Source organism: Panthera onca, chromosome E3 (genome assembly GCF_046562875.1).
Source record: "Panthera onca isolate mPanOnc1 chromosome E3, mPanOnc1 haplotype 2, whole genome shotgun sequence".
Taxonomy (NCBI): Eukaryota; Metazoa; Chordata; class Mammalia; order Carnivora; family Felidae; genus Panthera; species Panthera onca.
This window is the reverse complement of record NC_138354.1, coordinates 5,539,243-5,560,692: the sequence shown is the minus strand read 5'-3', so window position 1 is coordinate 5,560,692 and position 21,450 is coordinate 5,539,243. Positions and strand designations below refer to the sequence as shown.

Here is a 21,450-nt window from a genome sequence, read left to right as displayed (position 1 = left end):
GGAAGCCAGAAGACAGTAGAATGATCTCTTCAATATGCTGAGAGAAAGTAACTGTCATCAAGTAAAAATATATTTCAAAAACGAGGACAAAATAAAGGTATGTTCAGACGCACAAAAACCCGAGGGTCTGTTACCAGCAAGCAGGCCCTCACTACGGGAAATTCTGAAGGACGTACTTCAGACAAAGGGCGAATGATCCCAGATGGAATGTCTGAGATTTAAAAGAAAAAAAGAAAAGAAAAGAGAACTTAGAGCAAAGGGGTTTGATTACATGGATCAACCTAAACAAAAAACTGCTAAAAAACAAAACAAAACAAAAAAACCCCAAAACCAAAAACCAAAAAACCAAAAAAATAATAAGAACAACGTGTTGTGAGGGTAAAAGAAAAAAAAAACCCCCAGCAATTACGTATTGTGTGCGTGCGTGTGCATACACGCGTGTGGGGGGGAGGTGTATAATTAAACCAAGTTAAAGTATGTTAAAGTATCCTGAGGGCCTTGCAACGTTCAGAGAGAGAGGGCCAAGACATGAACTGATACATTAGACTACAGTAAGTGGAATACACGTTATAACTTCTAGGGTAACTTTTAATAAAAGTACAGGACTAGAGTATACAGCTCCCAAACTAACAGGAAAAAGAAGTTAAAAAAAATCAATCCAGATGAAGGCAGGAAGAGGAAAAGAAAATAGAAAAGGCAGGATAACAGTACAAAAAAAATGTATACACAAATTAAGAAAGCTGTAACAGAAATTGTTAGTCAAGGACGTAAACGCATTTCTTTATCAACTTCCATTAAACTGATCTCCTACAAATCACAGTATTACATAATGGTCCAAACTTCTGTTTTTTCGTTCACTGCAGTCAATATTTAAAACCTCTATTATACTGTAGGCCCTACAGTCGACACAGAAAACAGACCTGGTTCCTACATTTATGGACCTTATTACTGTTGAACGGGTAAGAGAAAAGTTAATGATATCACAGTTGTGATAATTGCTAGGACGTCTATAAACTGTCTTTTTCACACCATCAGGCACTCCTGTGTTCCTACATCTTATTCAACTATTTCTCCTTAAGCACTCAAGGAGAAAGAAGTTAAGTCTTGGCTACACAAAAGTCGAACAGAATGGCAAATCAGTACATACCAGATATTACTATACTTCGTTTGATCTGCAGTTAGTAGTCTGTCTTGAAAGCTGGTTACTAGTTCTGGAGCAGTCCATCGCAGAGGGAAAATTTTTTTATCATCTGTTTCAATATAATCCTCCTGTTTTATTAGAAAACATACAGGATTTTTAATTCTATTATGTTTTTTAGCGAAGTCAATGATTTAATACCAGGTCATTCTCAGAAAACAAATACTCAACCCAAAAGACACATGAGACAAAGAAGTGGGCGTCAAGAGAGATTTTCTGGGCAGGAGGTGGGTGAGGTTTTTCTCTGAAGCCTCCTGGGCTCCATGAGCTGCTTTCTGAGCCATGAACGCTCGCCCAGCCATGAACCTTCCTTCCTGGAAAAGGAAGGTACGCCACGTCGGATGCACAGAACACAGACTCTGAGCAAAACATCTTTTAAAACATGCTGGGCCTTATGCCCCAAGTAGGGCAGCAGTGCCTACGTTACCGAATAAAAGCACAGACTCGAGAATGACACAGACTGGGTTGTAAGTCCAGGCTCAACCGTTCACCTGCTGGCTATCTATCTGACCCTGGGCAGCCAACAAATACGCTAATAAGCCTTTTTCTTTATCTGTTAAGTGGGGATCATACAATTCCCACCTCCCTCTATGGTGAGGATTAAATGAGATAATGCCCGCAATTACTTCATGGTGCCTGGTAGACAGCAAGGGCTCAAGACACTAGAGGTACCGTGTAGACAAATAACCAACTTATATTTGCATAATGTACTTCAGTTACAAAATACTATGAAAATATGACCCCGGGGCCCTCACAAGAACCCCGTAAGAAAGAACAGCCACGACCCTCGTGTCACTGCTGCTGGCGTGGAGCCAGGACAGTCACATTCTTTGCCCCACGTCACACTACCTCATGCAGTTGGGCTACACAAAAACAAGTGAAAACCTCAACTACCTCTTATCTTCTTTGGGGATACAGTTATGGCAGAGATTAAAAATCGAAACTTCTAAGCTTACTCAATTTGGGCCAAAACTCTACTGGAGAAATACTGATATGACATGCACGGTATTATTTTTTGATACAGGTGGTCATGAATTATTGCCCATTGGTTCATGCTAAAATTTATTATGCACCATCAAATTACATCAATTACACAGTGTAAAAGTCTTTTTACACAAAGCCTTTGGAAAGCGGTCACAAAACCTCAGCACAGAGCCACTCATCTCGACAAACTGCTCGTCAGAAGCCAACACTACCGTTAAAATGAACAAACCGCTCTCCAGAAAGGCAACGTAGCCAAGATCTTACCCTCCTTTGACGAACAGGGTGGCATTTGTGATATGACCACCTCGGGACTATGAAATCAAATCAGCTTCAGGAGAGAATCTTTAAACCTTGGCTTACCTTGTACCTGCTGAGTCCTATCCCATAATCTCCCACTTTCACATTTAGATCCGAGGTAAGGAAACAATTCCGCAGGGCTAAATCACTGAAAACAGAAAGAGGGATGTGAGCATGAGGACAACGGGAACCCGCAAACAGCACAATGTGACCTCAGATTTGCTACAAAGCAGAGTGGTGTGCTGGGCTCCCTGGCTCCATAACGTTTTAGATTCTTTTTTAACGGGAAAGGGATTATATGTCACGTTCTTTGTTACTTAAGTCCCTGGTGACGATCAGATTGTTTTACAAACAACTGCTAAGGTTAAACGCTGACCACATCTTTACCTTGTGCCGTGTCAATACCAGATCAATGGCTCATTTCCCAGTGTTTTAAGAGTGACCAAGAATTCTAAAATACTAAATTGTCTGAAGAGTTTTTTACAGTAACTTGTATTACTTGAGTAACAGTCTAGAGGTAGTCTGTTTATTAGGAGTATAGATGAATAAAGTTACAGCCTCAAGCACCTAAAATTAATCTACATTATTAAAAATGTTTGTTTTTTAACTTTTCCTTCTCAAAGACATGTGAGCATTCTAAGGAGGCCCTTTCCAAATTACTTCTCGCAAACCTCACGTCTCCACAGGTAGGTAAAGAACACATTTTCAGGACTTGCTTAAAACAGTTCATTTGTATCGTTTATTTAAGAACATGTTAATTCTCAAAAACATACCCACTGAAAAGTAAAAACTGCTTTTTCGGAAGGAACTCTCCATACAGACAACAGAGTCAACACTTCGGATTTTGGTATAAGCCCTTTATCATCTTTTAATCTTTTTATCTTTTTAATCATCATTCGGCATAGGAATTAAAAAGTCCACTAAGTCAAGACAGAAAAGCATACTGAATTTAGTGTCAAATCACAAAGTTATCAAAAACTGGCTTTCTGCGGTCCAAAACTCCACATGTCTGTCTTCCTCTGATCGTAGAAGACAATCCTATAGTGATTACATTCTTATCTTCAAAGATTTCACTCTTCAAAGCTTCCACGTGGGGAACAGGACGCTAATGAGGCTGGTGACGGCAGCACGGATTCAGGCACACCTCAGTGGCTGTTATTTGCAAAGCACTCACTCTACACGGGCACTTCTCTGAGCTCCAGCCACGTATTAACACATATACTCTTCACGACGAACCTCTGAGGCGGATGCTATCATGCTCCTTATTTACAGATGAGGAAGCGGGCCTAGGAGCAAAGGAACTCCACTAGGGTGGCAGAGTCAGCGAGAGGCCGTCCCCACCAGTAACTGCCAGCGACAACACGTCAGGCCAGCAAGCAGAGGGCTGTTTCATGCGTACGGCTGGTCCTCGATGAACAGGTGCGAACTGAGACTTCCAACGGGTTGTGTTCAACTCTTCTCTACGCTGTGTTTGCTAGTGGTAATTTTCAGTGTCCATTCAGAAGCTTTCAGGCCTGTGGTGTCTGGGAGCAACAGAGAAACTCCCAATCTTTTTTTTTTTTTTTTTTAGTATTTATTTATTTTGAAGGTGAGAGAGCGCGCGCACATGCGTGGGTGAGGGGCAGAGAGAGAGAGGAGATAGAGAATCCCAAGTGGGCTCCATGTTGTCAGCACAGAGTCTGACGCAGGGCTCGATCCCATGAACTGTGAGATCATGACCTGAGCCAAAATCAAAAGGTGGACATTTAATCGACTGGGCTACCCAGGTGCTCCAAGAAACTTCCCATCTTGTTTTTCAATGTTCATTTGTTTTTGAGAGAGAGAGAGAGAGAGAGAGAGAGAGAGAGAGAGGGAGGGGCACAGAGAGAGGGAGACCGAGGGTCTGAAGTGGGCTATGAGCTGACAGCAGAGAACCTGACACGGGGCTTGAACTCACAAAGCTCGAGAGATCATGACCTGAGCTGAAGTTGGGCATCCAACCGACTGAGCCACCCAGGTGCCCCAAAACTTCCAATCTTAAGAAGAAAACTAGTCTCCTTGTTTGGAACGAAGGAGGCAGGAGGGAGGAAGAATCAATACACCATTCGAGAGCAGGGAAGCGGACACACTTCCAGGCAGGTGGCACCGTGCGTGGGACCGGCAGCCGCAACAGGACAGGGCCGCGGGTTCCGCCAGCAGAGGTTCGGTGTCGAGCACCCCTGACGGGCATTTCCGCAGTCTCCGTTGACAGATCCTTCTTAACCTTCCCCACGTCCCCCTCCTCGGGCCGGAGTTAAAAGCTGGGTGCCTCATTCCACCGGGGCCCCGCGCGTGCCGCCTGACGCTGGCGGGGGCACCTGCAGAGGCCTTGGCGCCTTCCCCGAGGGCCGTCCATCCGGGCCGTCCACCCGAGCGGCTCCTGGGCCGCTCCGCTTCCCCGCTCCTCACGCCCGCTCAGTGCAGGTCCTGACACACATCGGACGCGAGGGCTACGGGAAAGACGAAAAGTTACAAGCGAAAGGCCACGGCTCTCACTGTCAAAGGCATCCTAACACTCGAATACGACCCGGCCGGTGTTCTCAGGGAAACGCTCCTCGTCGCCTGGAAACCCAAGCGATGAGGCCAAAAACGGGGGTGCGGCTGGGGGGGCTTGCACACCTGCCCCCTGCCTCCACCCCACACAGACCCAGAGCCACACACGGCCCAGGGGAAAAGCGGCAGACAAAGGCGACCCGGGGCAGGTCACTTAACACATCAGAGCCTCGGTTTCCGCAGGAACAAACAGGGACGCACACTCACAAGCTTTCGCAGGGGTAAAATAAAGCTATATACGAAAGGTCTCTAATTTGACGCAAAATTGGTACAAACCTTCTCTGAAGCCCGACAGTACGCAAAGCAAAAGACCAGAAAAACACAAAGGTGTAACTTAACGGCACAGGTAATTCTTGACGTCAATGGCTGCTTTGGGTCGGGGAATACAAACATACGCAGCATATTCTCCTTCAAGTTGAAAAACAGGTCTAGTGGTGAGGGTGCCAGACGATCCGGCCCCAACAGGCTCTGTCTGGCTCGGTCCCCACGGCCGTCGCCTCCGCTGTGTGAGTGGAGCAGGCCGACACGGGAGGCGGGAACCCACAGATCTGAGGAGTTCCCCGCCCGGATTCACCAGGAAGCATCGCTGCTTGCTCTCAGCTCACACCAGAGCTAGTGTTAACCCATCTCCAGAAGGACTGCTCGACTGGAAACAGCTCGGCGGGGCCGGAGCCATTTTCAAAATGGCTCTATTTATGTTACCTACACTTTCCTGAGACGGCCCAACTCCTGACAAAAAGAGTAACAGACGGGAAGCAAAATTACTGAAACTTCGCACTGAATATTCTTCCAGGGCGTGACGTACATTATCTTAAGTCATCTTGACAAAGCACTTCAGGAAAAAGATTATCCCTTCACAGAAGAGACAGGGTCGGAAGGATTAAAGGTCGGGGCGTATCTTCTGACGAGCGCTGAATTAACAACTTGAGCCCCAAACCCCTGCTTTGCTCGCAGCGCTCTGCCTCTGGCAGCCGTGAGTGTTAAAATAATCATTCCATGGTTCTGAACAAACTGCAGGATGTGGCTCAGAAAGGTGCGAGCACAAGACGAAAGCAAACGGGTTCTGAAACGGCACCCAGGACACGGTCTTGACCGCTTTTGCTCCTATTTACTAGGTGAGTCCTTGCTAGCTGAACCACGCTGCATTTAGTGAGTGCCCGCTGCATGCCAGGCACCCGCCAGGCTCTGCGTGTACACAGAACACCTGCACCGTGAAACGCTGGGTGGGCCCTGAGGAAAAGGTTTGGCCAGGACGCTGTCCACCACCAAGGGCCTGGGCTTTGAGGCCCGGGGATCATACCAAGCCTTCAGTTCTCCGTTCTCCCCAGGGCTGGGCCACAGCTGACACTGAGGTGGATGGTCAGGCTGCTAGGGGTCTCCACCCCTGGTTATGGCTCATCTCCTCACCGGAAACAATGACCAGACTGGACAAAATACATAAGGAAGTGGTTTTCAGGTCCCGCACAGCGGACAGCCCAGGGCTCCGACCCTGAAGAGAAACCAAATACCAGAGGTGACCTACACATGCGCTCCAGCTTTCCGTTGAGGGTCCTTTCCAAACCATGGCACAGATGCAGAGCCCAGAGAGCAACAGCCTCCTTGGACGGTGGAAGCAGAGGCTGCCAGGGAGGCTGAACTGTAGGGCAAGGTGTAAGGAGAGGAGGGTTAAGTGGAGAGAGCACGCGAGGGCCCCTCTGAGTCTTGTCTGCGGCCACCTCCTGAGCTGCGGCGCCCTGGAAGAGAACGAGGGGCTGACAGAGGACACTCCCCAGAGCCAGCTAGATGGTCAGCGTGACGCCCCTCAAAGTCCTTAAGAAGGAGGTGACTCTGCCATAAGGCAGGGGATCCTCTGGGCCCGTCCTGAAGACGTCCAAACAAGGACAGGGCCAAGCTGCCAACGAACTGCCTTCCGGACACAACCGCATCACACTCGGCGTGTGTCGGGATCACGAAGAAGGTGAGTGAAAACGCAGTAGGCCTGTGGTGGGGCCGGTACTCCCCATCACACAACTCCCAGAATCCAAGCCGGGGCTAAAAGGCCACATCAGATCAGGGTCAGAGAAGGCCGGCGTGTTTCAGGTGTGCACGTTTCAGCAAGTGACAAACCAGCGGGCTTAAGAACACAGCGCTACACCATGGGTCCCAGAACACTGACTTTCCCAAAAGCCCCAGAACCATCTAGAAAAATGCAACATCCAATACATTACTTAGCACCGATGATTTTTTTTTTTTTTTAATTTTTTTTTTTTTTTTTTTCAACGTTTATTTTATTTTTGGGACAGAGAGAGACAGAGCATGAACGGGGGAGGGGCAGAGAGAGAGGGAGACACAGAATCTGAAACAGGCTCCAGGCTCTGAGCCATCATCCCAGAGCCTGATGCGGGGCTCGAACTCACGGACCGTGAGATCGTGACCTGGCTGAAGTCGGACGCTTAACCGACTGCGCCACCCAGGCGCCCCAGCACCGATGATTTTAAACTGACACCTAGGGTCCCAAGGCAAAGCGGCCCTCCCCTCGAAGACACCCACTTTCACCTTCCCTCTGCTTCTCGCACACGCTCCTCCTGCGGTGCGCATCCCTTCCCTGGCGTGGCCGGCCCCCACCTTCAGCTCTGTCCTCCCTAATCCTCTCTGCACAGCATACCTGCATTTTGTATTAACTGGGTTATTGGAATACTAGGCTTTTTCTAAGGCTTCCTGAAGCACAGTTTTTTAATTTTCTTTTTTTAATTAAAAAAAAATTTTTTGGGGGGGCACTTGGGTGTCGGTTAAACGTCCAACTTCGCCTCAGGTCTGATCTCACCGTTTGTGAGTTCAAGCCCTGCATCAGGCTCTGTGCTGACAGCTCAGAGCCTGGAGCCTGTTTCAGATTCTCTGTCTCCCTCTCTCTTTCTCTCTCTGCCCCTCTCCCGCGCTCTTAAAAATAAATAAACGTTAAAATATGTTCCTCCCCCAGCTCCACCCTCCAGGTAACACGTTTCAACAGACTGGTAGCTATAATCTCTTTGTACTTTTCCCATACACATAGTATACACACAAGAAGGCATTTGCTCTATGCGACGTTACGCCGGCCTCTCTACATCCTCACTTTTTTTCATTTTTTACTCAACAACATCACACAATGCGGAAAGCCCTCGGAGTCACCATCACAGCAGCTGTCCCTCCGGTAGCCGCGTGGTACTTCCACAGTGCCGGACGGACTGAGATGGGTTCTCGCTCCCCACAACGAAGGTTGCTTTGTTGTGGTTTTTTTTTGTCTTGTTTTGCCGCCCCTTCAGACGACACGGTGCAGTAACAGATCGTTCTCATCCATGTCCTTAAGTTCCAGGGCTTCCATGTCCTAGGGAAGTGAGTCTAGCAGGGGGTAAAGGGAACGTGGATTTCTAATTATACAGCTCCCGCCCTGAAAGCTCTTCAAAATTTGTAATGATTTACACGAAATTCAGGAAACTCCCCCACATCCCTACCAGCAACAGACGCAGGGGGCTCCTTTAGTCCTGAGGTTCTGTGACTTTGACCTGCGTGTCCCTAGCTACTGAATGTGATCATCCTCCTGTCCGCTGGCCCGGCCCTGTCTCTGCCCGTCTTTCTAGGGGTCGATGTTCTCTCGCCAATTCTGAGGCCCGCTGTGTATCGTGAACGTTCGCCCCCCCGGGGCCGCTCCTTGCGTTGGCAGCTACATCTTCGCAGGGGTGTCGTCCACGGACTTTGTCACGGTGTCTGTTGCCACACAAAGTATTTCATTTGCAGAGAACAGTCAGCCTCTGATGTAGTATCTACCCTTTATTTTACAACTCCCGGGCTTCCTACCTCAGGAAAGGAAGACCTTCCCAGACAGGAGTTCTTGCTCATCCCTCGGTAACACATACACACAGCCTTCTGCAATTTTGCCGGAATCACCTTTATTTCTTACGTCTTTATTTTTATATACAGGGTGGTGCAGAGGTCCAGTATTTTCACCGATGGGTAACGAGCTATGCCCACATTGGACAGGGAAGCCACCTTTTCCCCAGTGACAGGAACATCACTTTGCCATACACTAACTTGCTCCTCATACTGGCTACTGTCCACTTACCTGTTTCTCCATCAAAACCGTCCTGATCTCTACCTCAGTGGCTGACTCTGAGTTCTGATACCTCGTAAAGCAAGCCTCCCTTGCTGCCCCAATTCGCCTCTTTTTCATACTTCACTGGCTCTTCTAGACATTTATTTTTCCATATAAAGCTGAAGATAATTTCACTCCCCCTCCGAAATCGTGTGAGGATTCTTACTGGAATTGTTTGTGAAGCTTACTTCTCAATTTTGAGTTAACGGACATCTTTGCGCTGCCTGCCTTCCCACCATAAAACGGGGCACATCTCTCCATCTGCTCGCGTATTTTACGTCCTTCAGTAAGACTGCACAGCTGTCTCCACGCAGTCCTGTGTCTTCCTCACATAAATTATTCCCAAGTAACTTATAATGAATTATAACAAATAATTTTGTGGCACTGGTAAAAATGGGATGGGTTTTCTGGCCTCACTTCCAGGTATACTTTAGTATATATATCTATAAGCAAGCTACAATAAATTCTCATTGATTTGGTTTTTTAAAGAAACTAGTATCTTGCTGTTTCTCGAGATACAGTATCATGCCACCAGTAAAAAAGGGTGCCTAGTGAGTGCTTAGGGTAGTTTACTGGCTCGGAGTGTGGGCCTCGGAGCCCCCAGCTCTGGTTTGGAACCCCAGCTCTGCTCTATGACCAGGATGTTATGAGTGAAGAACACGAGGCTAGAAGAGGTGAGGCCCTGTGCCTGGGGCCCTCATTCTCTCATGTCGCATATACTGGCCAAGTGCCTGCAGAGTTGTAGCTCAAGCCAGATTCCACAGCCTGCATAAGGAAAATCCTTAGATTTGCATCATAAGAGCAAAGTGACAGTACAATTGTGTCTTCTTTTCATTTAACACCACTAAGGGCCAGATGCTACAGGGGGCTTTGATATAAGATTATCAATTAGGGAGAGCCCCCCCCCCCCCCCCGCCCTTGACTTGCTGGATGGGGGCTGCCCAATTCATGAATAATTTAATAAAGCCAATTAGATCTTCAAAAGTAAAATAAAATAATCAAAAGAATTAACGGCAATCGTATTTATTGCCATACAAAATTTTTTTTCCTTAAAGACTGATCTTTAGAATACGAAACATTAGAAGGAATTTGAAAAGATAAAATTTGAAGATTTACATGCACACAAATTAATGAAATCTCCTAATAACACACCAGCTGAAAGATCTACTCATGCCAGCCGTGCGGCACAAGCCGATTAGTAACCAGACTTTCTAATCTTTACCAGTGCGAACACCCACAGTACAATTTAAGAAAAACTAATGTAAAACAGAACCTAACCCTAGTGTTTATCTATCATGCTCCCGCAACCCTGGATACCCACACTCTGAGAGCCGGAGAACCTCAGTGTTTCTCAGCAGAAGGTAACCGTAACTTTAAAACAGGGAAAATCCTGGGGTGTCTGGGGGGCTCAGTCAGTTAAGCGTCCGACTCTTGGTTTAGGCTCAGGTCGTGATCTCACAGTTCGGGAGTTTGAACCCCATTGCACTATCAGCACTATCCCTGTTTGAGATTCTCGCTCTCTCTCTCTCTCTCTCTCTCAAAATAAATAAATAAATAAACTCCAAAAAATATAAATAAACCAGGAAAATCCTAAGGAGGCTCACGAACGATCCGGGTACTCCATCCCTCAGCTACCTGAGGCACCATGAGGCCCGGGCTACTCGCTAGAACCTCTGTGCACTTAGCTCATGGTGGTGACCTGTGGCATCTCACTGGAGCGGCTCAGGAAGCCTGACGGGCAGGGGACGGGAAGTCCCAGGCTCTCGGCCAGAGTGGCGGAATGGTGTGGAACGTAACCCGCCGGCAGCTTCTGCTGTTGACATGGCCTTCACGGATGTCACATGTAAGCTTCGGAGATGGAGGCTACCTAAGACCCAGGCATAAGTCTCCTCTTAAACAATAAGCAAAAATAAAATTTAATTGCGGGTGCTTTACTAGATCACTTTCCAAACATAGCTGACAGCTTTTAGTTGGACATGTGGGCTATTCTATTTTCAACCAACACAGAAACCTGACTTTAAGTCAGCCAATGAATATTCTGAATTCCAATTTAAAAATATGCTATACAGTTTGCTACCACCAAAAACATGATAATAATAAATTAATTAATTAAAATATGGCTACTTAAAGAGAGAGAGAGAGAGAGAGAGAGAGAGAGAGAGAGAGAGAGGGGTGCTAACAATTTAAATATTCTTCACCTTGAGTTTTTGTGCCTGGATGACATCCAAACATAAATGTGATTTAATTTGTCACCTGTATTTGTTCTGAAGTTCACAAAAGCCTAAATCAAGTAGGACTTCAACCTATAGGGACTCACAGGAAGGGGCACCTGGGTGGCCCAGTGGGTTAAGCATCCAACTCTGGATTTCGGCTCAGGTCACGAGCTCACAGTTGTGAGATGAGGCCCAAGTTGAACTCCATGCAGAGTGTGGAGCCTGCTTGGGATTCTCTCTCCTTCTCTTTGCCTTCCCCTTCTCATACGTGTGCATGTTCTGTCTCTCAAAATAAATAAACATTAAAAAAAAAAAAAACCTCAACTCATGGGTTGCCAATTTTTTGAGGTCTTTGCCAATTTTTAATATACAGCAGTAGGAACGTACTTGGACTTTAATGCCATTTCTAGCTGCCTCTGAGACCTTTGTGCTGCTGACTCTGACATGATACTCTCTCCAAACGCTCCATCTTCCAAGATCTAAAAATTCCTAAACCAGCTTTTAGGGATTAATCTGCTGTGACTTACAAAAGATTAACAATACAAATATGCTGGGTATTAACCTGCTATAAGATATTAAAGATATGAAATATAAGATTTCTCTGTCATGAAGCAAACAGACCATTTACATTTCGAAGTTTTGTATAAGGGATTCTGCCTTGGGCTTGAAGAAACCCATAATCTCTGGGGTCTTTTATAAAGCCCTTTATCAGAATGATTCACTCACTATGCATGCCAAATAAGATATAGATGTAGGAGAAAAATGTTAATAATTTTCTTTCTTTCCTACCCTGAATAATGTTGAGAATGTGACAGGGTACTTTTCCATGTCTGTTCTCATGCACGCACGCATACACAGCTCTAAACATACAAGCAGGTGTTTTCTTATTTAAAAAAAATGGCATCATACTATAAATATATTCCTATGAAACCTACCTCTTAAAAAATAGAATGCTTCATAGCCCTTAAAGTCAAAACACACAGGTGTGCCTTTTCAGGGCTTTGGATTGTTAAGTGTTAAATTATCTAATTAAAGTCAACTGAAGAGTGGTGACTGGGTGGCTCAGTTGGTTAAGCGTCCGACGTTGGCTCAGGTCATGATCTCACGGTTTGTGAGTTCGAGTCCCACATCAGGCTCTGTGCTGAGAGCTCAGAGACTAGAGCCTGCTTCGGATTCTATGTCTCCCTCTCTCTCTCTGCCTCTCCCCCATTTGTGCTCTGTCTCTGTCTCTCTCAAAAATAAATAAAATGTAAAAAAAAAAAAAAAAACTAAAGAGAAGCTGGTTTCCCTGGAGACTTGAGAAATAATTTCAAACATATTTTTATTTTTTATTTATATATTCGAAGTTTATTTATTTTGAGAGAGAGCCAGGGAAAGGCAGAGAGAGAAAGAGAGAGGGACAGAGAATCCCAAGCAGGCTCCACACTATCAGCGTGGAGCCCAATGTGGGGCTTGAACTCACAAACCTCGAGATCATGACTGACCTGAGCCGCAATCAAGAGTCGGACACCAGGGGCGCCTGGGTGGCTCAGTCGGTTGAGCGCCGACTTCGGCTCAGGTCACGATCTCGCGGTCCGTGAGTTCGAGCCCCGCATCGGGCCCCTGTGCTGACAGCTCAGAGCCCGGAGCCTGTTTCAGATTCTGTGTCTCCCTCTCTCTGACCCTCCCCCATTCATGCTCTGTCTCTCTCTGTCTCAAAAATAAATAAACGTTAAAAAAAAAATTAAAAAAAAAAAAAAAAAAAAAAAGAGTCGGACACCAGGGGTGCCTGGGTGGCTCAGTCGGTTACGCGACCAACTTCGGCTCAGGTCATGATCTCACCGTTCATGAGCTTGAGCCCCACATGGGGCTCTGTGCTGACAGCTCAGAGCCTGGAGCCTGCTTCGGATTCTGTGTCTTTCTTTTTGCCCCTCCCCTGTTGTGCTCAGTCTCTCTTTCAAAAATAAGTAAACATTTTTTTAAAAAGTTAAAAAAACAAAAAAAGAGCTGGACATTCAACCAACTGGGTCACTCAGGTGCCCCTCAAACATATTTTAAACATAAATCAGAGCTCAGAAGGCTAGAGAAGAATAAGCAGCAATCTCCTTTTGGGTTCACAGAACCATCATCTCCGATAGGACTCAAAGCCCTTTTTTACAAAAAATTAATTACAAAAATTACATCAATGGTCTGAGCCAAACACAACGTGCTCCAAAGAGCTGCGGCTATTCAAGTGGGACCAGGAAGGTTTCGGCACAGATACGTTATACTGACTGCTGCTCACGCACACCCCCTGACCACCTATAACCCAGCCCGGGGGCGGGGCGCTGAGGTGGGAGGGCAGGCCTCTCAGAGCACTGGCACCCCTGTTGTGACCCTCCACAAACAGATGATGCTGGCCTAGCAGACCCTCCCCTCCCCTCCCAGGGATGGGCAGCGGGACCCACCCTGAAATCGCACAATCAGGACCACAGCCCGAAGCTGACGTGACAGGGGAGCACAGAGAGACGTCAGCGGGGAGACGGATGCCGTCTGCCCCCGGCTGAGCGATGTGCAATTTTTTACATTCTCTGAAATTCTGGAAATGGTCTCCGGACCTCAGGCTGTATGCAGACATCCTATTGCCCGGTTCCGGTCTGACCGAAGCCCAGCTCTACCCTCGCTCTGACCCGGGGCGTCCCGGACAGCTTCTGCTTACACACCCTCCAAGTACTCTCCGGACCCGTCACGCGGACGGCGCAGCCCGGGCGGTGAGCGGGGCGCCGACGGACGGACCCACCTGTGCAGGAAGTGCAGCTTGTGCATGGCGGCCAGGCCCGCCGCGATCTCGCAGGCCATCCGCTGCAGCAGCATGGTCTGCGAGTCCCCCCTCACGTGCTCTTGCTCGTTGCGCAGGTAAGCTTTTAGGTCACCCTGCAAAAGGCAGCGCAGGTCAGTTTCCAGAGGGGACGAGGCGAACACGCTGGCGACCACACACGTGCCTCTGCCCGTGTCAACTATTATTTATTAGAACTAAGATTTGACCTTAATAAAGAGCAAGTTCCAAGTTACAAAGAGTAATTCCACCCAAATGCTTTAAAAGTATAGAAAACACTATCATCTTTTAGGATCGTTCTAACCAAACGTTAGTTTATCTTTAAATAAACTATCAGTTTAGATGAACACACGTAAAACCAAACAGTGAAACTTAGATAATTTCTCAGTGATGCACCATCTAAACTAAGTGCAGAGGTACAGAAATTTCCAGGTAACTGAGAGGATACGGAGAGTTGAATAAATGGTGCCATGTGCACTGCCTGTAAGGATTCTAGGACGCACACGGCCAGACATTAGGTCACGAAGGCTACTGCCAGAGCACTCGTGAGCGACGGAGAGGGAGAGAACGAAAGAAGACCGGCCAGGGGAGGGAGGGGAAGCATTCTGAGTGCTGGCCGAGTCTCTGCCAGCTCCCCCAGGGCCCGGTGTGGCCCCAAGACTGCTCGGAGAAAGAACATTCCGGGCCCTCCAGAAAAATGCATAAAGTTACTAAGCCTATTCAGAGTCTGGCAGCGCGGACAGGAAAATGAACAAACTCACACCGGACGCCTCCTGAGGCACATCCACCGCAACGCCGGGCCCTCCAGGTATCCCTGCCGGACTGCCCCGTGTTACTCTGCCTCTTTTTCAGGACTTTGTTATTAAAAAATTTTTTTAATGTTTATTTTTCAGAGAGACAAGAGTATGGCCAAGGGAGGGGCAGAAAGAGAGATGCACAGAGAATCTGAAACAGGCTCCAGGCTCTGAGGTGTCAGCACAGAGCCCGACGTGGGGCTCGAACTCACAAACTGCCAGATCGTGACCTGAGCCAAAGTCAGACACTTAACAGACTGAGCCCCCCAGGCAGGCATCCCTCTTTCAGGACTTAAATTTAGGACTGTATGTTTTGGGGAATACACGTTTAAGGAAATAAAATCTTCCACATTCTCCTTATCACCACGAGTAAATATTTATTGATCGGAGACTTAATTCCAAACTAAAGCTTTATATAAACAGTTAACAAAATTCAGAAAGCAAGCCAATAGCTTTCGATTGTCATTATACCTGGGTCAAATGACGACTCCTGAGGAAGGTAACCAACTAAAGAATAGAACGCATTTCTTGCAACTGTCAGGAAAGAGCAAATTTATCCAATTCTACCCAGAATAAAACCTTAGAACACAATATTCCATGACAAACGTTTGCCTACCTTTAACTGCACACCGCAATGTAAATTCTAGGCCTGCTGCAACATCTAAAGGCTTTCATTCCCAGTCTCAGTGGTTTTTATGTGAATGATAATGTTGAAATTAATAATTACTGCCACCGGAACTTCTGAGCAGTGTGCCAAGCACCGTGCGAGGAGTGTCTACACCTGCTGCCTCGAATAATTCCTGCAATTTGAAGCATTTCCTGGCTGTGGAACTGAGGCTCAAGGAGGTTAAGAAATCTCGACGAGGCCACAGCCAATAAACAGTGGGGCCGTATCTCTACTGTTTAGTTTTACCAACCTGTCGAGAAAATCCACTTAGGGTTGCAGATCAAATCAATTTACTTTGTAAGAATGAATGTAAAATAACTTCATGTCAGCCACATGCATTTGTCGGATCCCCCCAGACTTAATGGGACTGCTCTGCCAGGGAAGCAGTTTCATGCCCTCGGGACCCGTATGTCCTACCTCTTATTTCCTCCCAGACGTGATGCTGGAATCACAAGCCGCTCCAGGAGAGAAAGAGACCCTTCTTGCCTTTGAATAATACATGTCCCAGAGAGCCTGGGAGACTACATCGGTTAAGGATTCGACTTCGGCTGAGGTCATGATCTCGTGATTTGTGGGTTCGAGGCCTGCGTCGGGCTTTGCACTGACAGCATGGAGCCTGCTTCGGATTCTGTCTCCCTCTCTCTCTGTCCCTCCTCCATTTGTGCATGCTCTCTCTCAAAAATAAAAATACATGCCCCTTCCCACCCCCACCCCACCTTCCCCCAGGCTAGGCTCTACCCAGTGCTGGAGTGGGTGGGAATAAAGACGGAGTCTCATGACAAATACATTAATCCAGACTAAGACCAGCAAAAAGCTCCAGGCCTACAGGCTAATGAGATTTCCATAAGGTGGCCCACATGGAAACTAAATATGAAAATGAACAGCTTTTTATTTACATTACCAGTGAAATGGCAACTTAAATCCATTTGTCCAACCCCTTTCCTGCAATATCCATCTAAGAAAAAATCACCCTCACACAAAAGTAGCATTATGCTGTGCTGTATCTGGCCAATTCTCAAAACAAACAGAAGCTGCTGGCAAACAGTGAACACTTTGCAAGTGACTTTGGCCATGAAGGGAGAATGGCAGAGTGGGTGGAGTTATTTTTCAAGGTTATCTAAAGTGCAGTTCAGCCCTGAACAATGACGGGGTTGGGGCACCGACCCCCGAGCGGTGGAAAATCCACACAGAACTTCAGACTCTCCAAAAACTCAACCACTAGCAACCTGTGGTTGACCAGAAGCCTTACTGATAACGAAGAGTTGCTTAACACATATTTTTATGTGGCATATATTATAGACTATATTCTTATAATAAAGTAGGCCAGAAAAAAGAAAGTGTAGAGAAAATGATAAGGAAGAGAAAATATATTTACAGCACTGGCCTGTATTTGTCGGGAAAACTCTACGTGTGGGACCTGCCCGGCTCAAACCCATGTTGTTCAAGCGGCAGCTGGATATTCATCACCATCCACTGTGCTCAAGGTGTCTTCTCTCCACAGTAATTCACTCCCCAAATCTCACCAGAAGATGCATAACAAGCACAAGGGGATTTTGCTTAAGAATGTTACCGCCCCTAATGTTTCCAGCTTGGCCTCTCCCGACCCCAACCCCCAGCGCGGGGGACAAAGTCAGCAGTTAGCAAAACGCTGGCAAACACACCTCTAAGCTGGGTGAGGAGCTGACACCAATGATTACGGAGGAGCCCGATGGGACTCGTGGTGGTTTGTGCAGGACCCAGGGTTGGTTCTATGTTCTAGAAAGACCGTCGGCTCTCCTGGTGCCACCATTTAGAAGAAAAATCAGCGTAAAATCTTTAATTACAGTAAAAATGTTTCTATTAAATAAATACCAAAACCGGATTCATTCTATCCAAAACAGACAAAACCGTATTGAGACGCCAGGTTTACTTTATTTATGTTTGCGTGGTACTTGGTGAGCAGACAGGGATTATTACTTCGGTCCCTTATTTAAAGAAAAACCCACCAAGAACAGCAATATATTCTGAATTAAAATCGTTCCCTTTATCCAAGTCTTAAAAATTTCTCAGATCCTCCCCCAAACCCTCCCAGAAAGCCTGGAAAAGAAGGACGTATGACACTAGGTGGCAGCAAAGCGCCGCACTCAGGACTGCGCGGAGCCGGGGGCCGGGAAGGACTTCACGCACCGCCCCGAGCGGCCCGCAGACCTTCAGACAGAGGCGCACTAGTGTCCTCTTAAATTCCAGCCCGGGCCACCAGGAGGGCCACGCAGCTTTCTTCGGGGCACCGCGAACGATGAATTCATTTCATCACAATGCGAAAACGCAACCAGCGAGGAGTTCTAGGAGTGCAAAATTACAGTCTCTTATACTTTTAACAGGAGGACTTTGGGGGAGAATTTATGATTTTTAAACGAAACTGGAATGAACGGGTGCAAGACCGGCATAAACAGCCACATAAACAGCCCCCGCTGACGGAAGGAAATGTCCACACGAAGCCAACGCCCCAGTACCCGTCTGGCGCCGTGTCCCCGCCCGCCGGAGGCTGCTTCCTCGGCCCCGAGCCCTCACCTGCCAGCGTCCATCCCCCGACGCACCAAGCGCCGTTGTTACGGATTACTCATCCCTGTGCTCACGCGCTCAGACACCCCTCAGGTCAGTCCAACCAGGAACCAAACAAGCCTCCCTCTGCCTCCACACTCCTCCTGCCCCGGCCGTCCCATTCCCCCTTCTCCCCTTCCCCCTTCGCACGTGCACTCTGAAGCCTGGTCTGCACTGGCTGGCCCACCTCCCGGGATCCCACTCCCTCATGACCCTGTCCCCACGCCTCCCCCACGCTCCGCCGCTGCTGCCCCCCCTCCACCAGCACTGCCAGGGTAGAGTCATCCCCCCCCCCCCCCCCCCCCGCCTCCCGGTCTCCTCCTAGCTCACTGGCATGCCTTTTCCAGGCCCCTGTGTGGCCCCTCCCCCTCTCGCTCATCAGCAAGTGTTGGCACCGCGCAGGGCTCCATCCATCCTGCCACTGCGGACACTCATTCTCGGGCGACTCTACCCACCCCAAGGCTTTAAAAATCATCTCTAATGCACTTCTCAGGCTCAAAGCCCTCCTGAGGCTTTCCTCCCGAGCTCCAGACTCATCTTCCCAACTGCTGACTTGACACCCTCTCCTGGATGCCTTCCGTCGAGCTGGTCTGATGCAGACCTCGGACAACCTGCTCCGTCTCGGGAAATGGCATCACCATCCTCCCGGTGGGTGAGACCAAAACCGAAGGCCTCGTCCTCGAGTCCGCTCTGTCTCTAGACGTCCAACCCATCGCCAAGTCCCGGGCAAGGCCTACTTTCACCAAAGCCCAGGGCGGCAGCCAGGCGTGAGGAAGGGAGAGGCCACCGGCAGGGCCCAGGGACACCCTCACTGTCAAGCCTGATCATGCTGCATCGTCGTCCTCTCTGCTGCCTCTGGCCAGGGACCCTGTCACACGCACCTCTGTTCCACTGTTACCCCACACCCTCTCTTCTTCGTGAGCTCTGTGGGGGCAGGGACATGCCATTCATCTTTGCCCAGAACCTAGAAGGCTCCCCGTGCATGGGCTTACTTGATGAACACATTTGTAACTAAGACATGCCCATTAACTAGGCATCTTCTGTACGAAAGGACAGTTCTAAAGTGCAGGTTTCCCTCTGGTGGAAAAAACATGTACAACCGTTAAACCACGTGGTATAGAAACACACAGAATAACGTTAAGCCATAAATTAAAATCCCTACTTTGCCACTGGTGATCATGTGACCTGAGGCAAGCCAATTAACCAGACAAAGAAAGAAGAACAGAAAGCCTGGTGCTGAAGCCTGGGTTTGGCGCTTCAATGAGCACCTTCATCTCCCTCAGCCTCAGTTTCCCTATCTGTAAAATGGAGCTCCTGCCACCCCACCTCACAAGGGCTCTCAACACCCACGAAGTGAGTAACGGATACCCCGTGCCCAGCACAAGGTCCGGCACAGACCGGCTAGAGCTATCCCTTCCTTAGGCCTCTTGGTGGGCATGGCCAAGGTTCCTTCGGCTCTAAGAGCCCATGATTCTAAGCGGCCCTGACTCCTGACAAGAGGCGGACTAAAGCAAGCCCCACAGAGGAACATGCAGCACATCGAGAACCCCAAACGGACTTCTTTCCCATTCTCATGTGGCTACTGCTAATTCCTTTCAGAAACTCGTCCTCTGCTTTATCGGCGATCAGAAAGCCAAAAAGAACGCTCCCTCGCAAAGAAAATACTGTCTCTTGCTTCGGAGTCAGGTGACAAGAGTCAACGAAACGGATGAATCTTCAGAAAGATTAAGACAGAGCAATGTGTAACCTGCACTCCTCTCACTGCCACCTCGGCCCTCGGTCTGGGCTCCAGAGTGGCCTGTCTCTGCTTTTCACCCTTTCAGCTCATCTTTTCCAGCAGACGTCAGCCTGCCTCTCTCACCAGGACGTACATTCCCGCCCCAACCCCCCCCCACCCCGGCTCCCCAGGGGGACACTGGCTGAGGGGCTGTTCCCCCTAGGAGGTCTATCCAACTGCTCTTGCGTGCTGAGCAAACTCCTTCTCCAAAGTTAGCCTTCTCCAATGATCCCAGTTAGAACTGCTATACTTCTCCCTTTTTTTTTTTTTTTTTTTTTTTGTAAAAGTAATCTCTACACCCAATGTGGGGTTTGAACTCATGGCCCTGAGATCAGGAGTTGCATGCTCTCCCGACTGAGCCAGCCAGGTGCCCAGAACTGCCATACTTCAATACACACTACTCAGACCTTTACTCAATCACTAACTGCGATCAATTTAAGTAACTAAATATGAATAGAAATAGCTCCTATGTTTTGAGTACTTACCATGTGCTCCAAAACTTACTTTACCAGCTTATTAATGGTCAGGGTAGTCTACAGGGTAGGTGGCATTATCCCCATTTTAGAGAGGCCTAAACTGGGACTTAAAGAGGTCAGGTAACTTTCCAGAGTGACACACGAGTGGCAGGATGAGCATCTGAAGGCGGGCCAGCCTGGCTCTCCAGGTAGGAAACACAGGGACCCGGGTGAGCCGCCTGTGTTCCCCAGGGCACCGGGCACAGCTCCTCGTACCCAGCTGGTGCCTGGTACGCTTCTGTTGAATGAGTGGTCCCTACCCAAAAGCAATCTCCTTGCCTGGACAGTCACGAGCGAGCGGTGTGCACCTTCCATGGCAGAAAGCCGGAGGCAGCACCCCGCAATCATCGCTCCTTCCCTGAGCACGGCACCATGAGCGTTCCAAACTGGTGGCTACAGTCCAGCTACCAGATTCGCTCTCTCTTCGTTTTCTTTCATAAAAAGCCTAAGATAAAGTGCTTTTTCAACAACAGACCGGTAATTCCACATCACCAGAATGACTTAAGTGCAAAAATAGTCTCTCCTTTCTATTTAAAAGACGTTATCGTTGCGTATGATCACCGCCCAATGACGACTGAAAGGCCAATGTTCATTCAATAGCTCTTGACCTACTAAGAACATGTGAAGATAGTGGCTCCTTTCACTGTGGCCGCAGCTGCTTATGACCAAGCCCAAGCTATTACCCTCTGTCCTCTGGATCCTTGCCAGTGGGCGGTTTTGCTTCAGGTGACGCCCCTCTGCTCTGGATGGCCTATTTCTGGGAGGGCTGTGGGGCATCCAGGCCAGGAGCAGGGCTCGGTACTGAAGCGAGGCTTTGGTGTGTCGGGGGGACATCCCCGCAGGTGGGTGCCCTCTCTGGTTCACCGGGATGATGCTACCTGACCATTCCTGCCACGGAGCCACTGCACACACCGAGCCTGGGCAAGCGGACTTCAGAGCTGGTGACCCCGCTCCC

General features: G+C 48.3%; 1 protein-coding gene across 2 annotated transcripts in view; it reads right to left on the bottom strand.

The window, feature by feature from the left end:
• The window catches only part of LMTK2 (lemur tyrosine kinase 2), an 80,821-nt gene that overhangs the window by 17,867 nt on the left and 41,504 nt on the right, over positions 1-21,450 (bottom strand). For both annotated transcript variants that reach the window (XM_060649517.3, XM_060649518.3), the window contains exons 7-9: positions 14,127-14,260; positions 2,543-2,627; positions 1,148-1,269 (exon numbers count right to left, since the gene is read on the bottom strand). In XM_060649517.3, coding sequence (XP_060505500.3) covers positions 1,148-1,269; positions 2,543-2,627; positions 14,127-14,260 — 341 coding nt within the window. The remainder of the gene's footprint in view (positions 1-1,147; positions 1,270-2,542; positions 2,628-14,126; positions 14,261-21,450) is intronic.